The 1,592-nt window shown below is 38.2% G+C and overlaps 1 protein-coding gene across 1 annotated transcript in view; it reads left to right on the top strand.

Annotated features, from left to right (window-relative positions):
- The window catches only part of DYRK1A (dual-specificity tyrosine-(Y)-phosphorylation regulated kinase 1A), a 91,371-nt gene that overhangs the window by 68,436 nt on the left and 21,343 nt on the right, over positions 1 to 1,592 (top strand). Inside the window, exon 8 of the mRNA XM_008569198.1 lies at positions 1,491 to 1,570. Within this exon, the coding sequence (XP_008567420.1) occupies positions 1,491 to 1,570 (80 nt within the window). The remainder of the gene's footprint in view (positions 1 to 1,490; positions 1,571 to 1,592) is intronic.

Genomic DNA, 1,592 nt, shown 5'->3' with positions numbered 1-1,592 from the left:
CCCCCCCCCCCCCCCCCGGAAATGGTGTAAATATCATGGTGTAAATTTTGAGACTATGATTTGAAATTAAAGTAGTAGAGACCAGTAGTTTGATAGATGCTCAATCTGAGTAATTTAGGGTTATGTAGGATTATGGAATTTCAGGGCTACAAAGACTGAGCAGTTTTGTGGTTTTCTGTGTTATTAGGAGAGTTTTGGAGGTCAGAGATGCTGACTGGGGGAGGGCACTGGAGAGGCCAACCTCTACTGCAGTCAGAGGAATTGGGCTTTCATTGTTTTAAAACTATTCACTTATGGGGTTTTGTTTGCTTTTTAAAGAAAAGTTGACCATCCTGGATCTTAATCAGTCTACTCATTTATAAATGAGAAAAGAAAGACCAAAGACATTTAATGACTTGTACTGCATTATACAGCTGTCAGTAGGTAGTGTCAGAAACGTGTCCCTTCCATCCTTCCTTTTAATTCATTTTAACTTCAGCTAATGAGCTACTCTTTGGCAGCAACTGCCATAGTGTTTGTTTTTGTTTTAATATAAATAATATTAATCTGAAAATAGTGTCTTTTTTGGACTTAAACAATATTAGGATCGCCTGAAATGTTCATCAGCTTCCCATCTCACTCACTGTAAAAGCCAAAGTCCTTTGAGTAGCTCACAAATTCCTGTCCCCGCTGATGCCAGTCATCTTTCCAACACCTTGGCTCCTCTTCTCCCTTCACTTTCCAGTCTAGCACACAACCTTCCCAACCTGCTTTGAAAACGCCGGCCACAGGTCCACATGGGCCCTTTGTATTTATTCTTTCCTGTGCCTGAAAGGATCTTTTCTGAGATAGCACTTGGCTCCCTCCCTCACTGCTCTGATTTACCTTCTTAGTGAAACCTTGTGTAACACCAGTTAAAGTTGCAGTACTCCTTCTCCACATCCCCTTTCAGTTTTCTCCATAGTTCTCAGTCATTGTCTGCAATAATGTATTTAATTATTTGTTTATAATTGGTCTCTCCCACTATAATATAAATTTCTTTTTGGCAGGGAATTTTTGTTTTGTTTGCTTCTATGTTCTACTACTGAGCATGGTTTCTAGCATATAATAGACAATTAGTATTTGAGTGAATGAATCTGCATTCTTAAAAAACTACTTTATCAGGCTCACATTTTATTAAGCCCAAGGGATTTTTATTGATGCTTATTTAAAACTTGTCCCAAACTGAAACTTTAAAACTTCCTCTCATTTTTTCTTACTATTCTCCATTATATCCATGGCCACCTGACATACTATATATAGATTTACGTGTTTATTTGTTGTCTGCCTTTTCTTCTCTGAAATGTTCAGCCCCAGGAGGGCAGGGTTCATTACTGTATGGTCAATGCCTGGAGAAGTGCCTGACACATAGGAGATGTGCTGTTTATTAATGAATGAATGAATTGATGAGCAGAAGTTAGGATGTATAGTAGAAATTACAGGTTTTATTTTTGTTTCTGTTTTTAACACAGGTAGATCAGATGAATAAAATTGTGGAAGTTCTGGGTATTCCACCTGCTCATATTCTTGACCAAGCACCAAAAGCAAGAAAGTTCTTTGAGAAGTTGCCAGAC

The sequence above is a fragment of the Galeopterus variegatus genome, unplaced genomic scaffold (assembly GCF_000696425.1).
Source record: "Galeopterus variegatus unplaced genomic scaffold, G_variegatus-3.0.2 Scaffold475, whole genome shotgun sequence".
NCBI lineage: Eukaryota > Metazoa > Chordata > Mammalia > Dermoptera > Cynocephalidae > Galeopterus > Galeopterus variegatus.
Note: the sequence above shows the minus strand (reverse complement) of the source record. Positions and strands in the feature narration are given on the sequence as shown.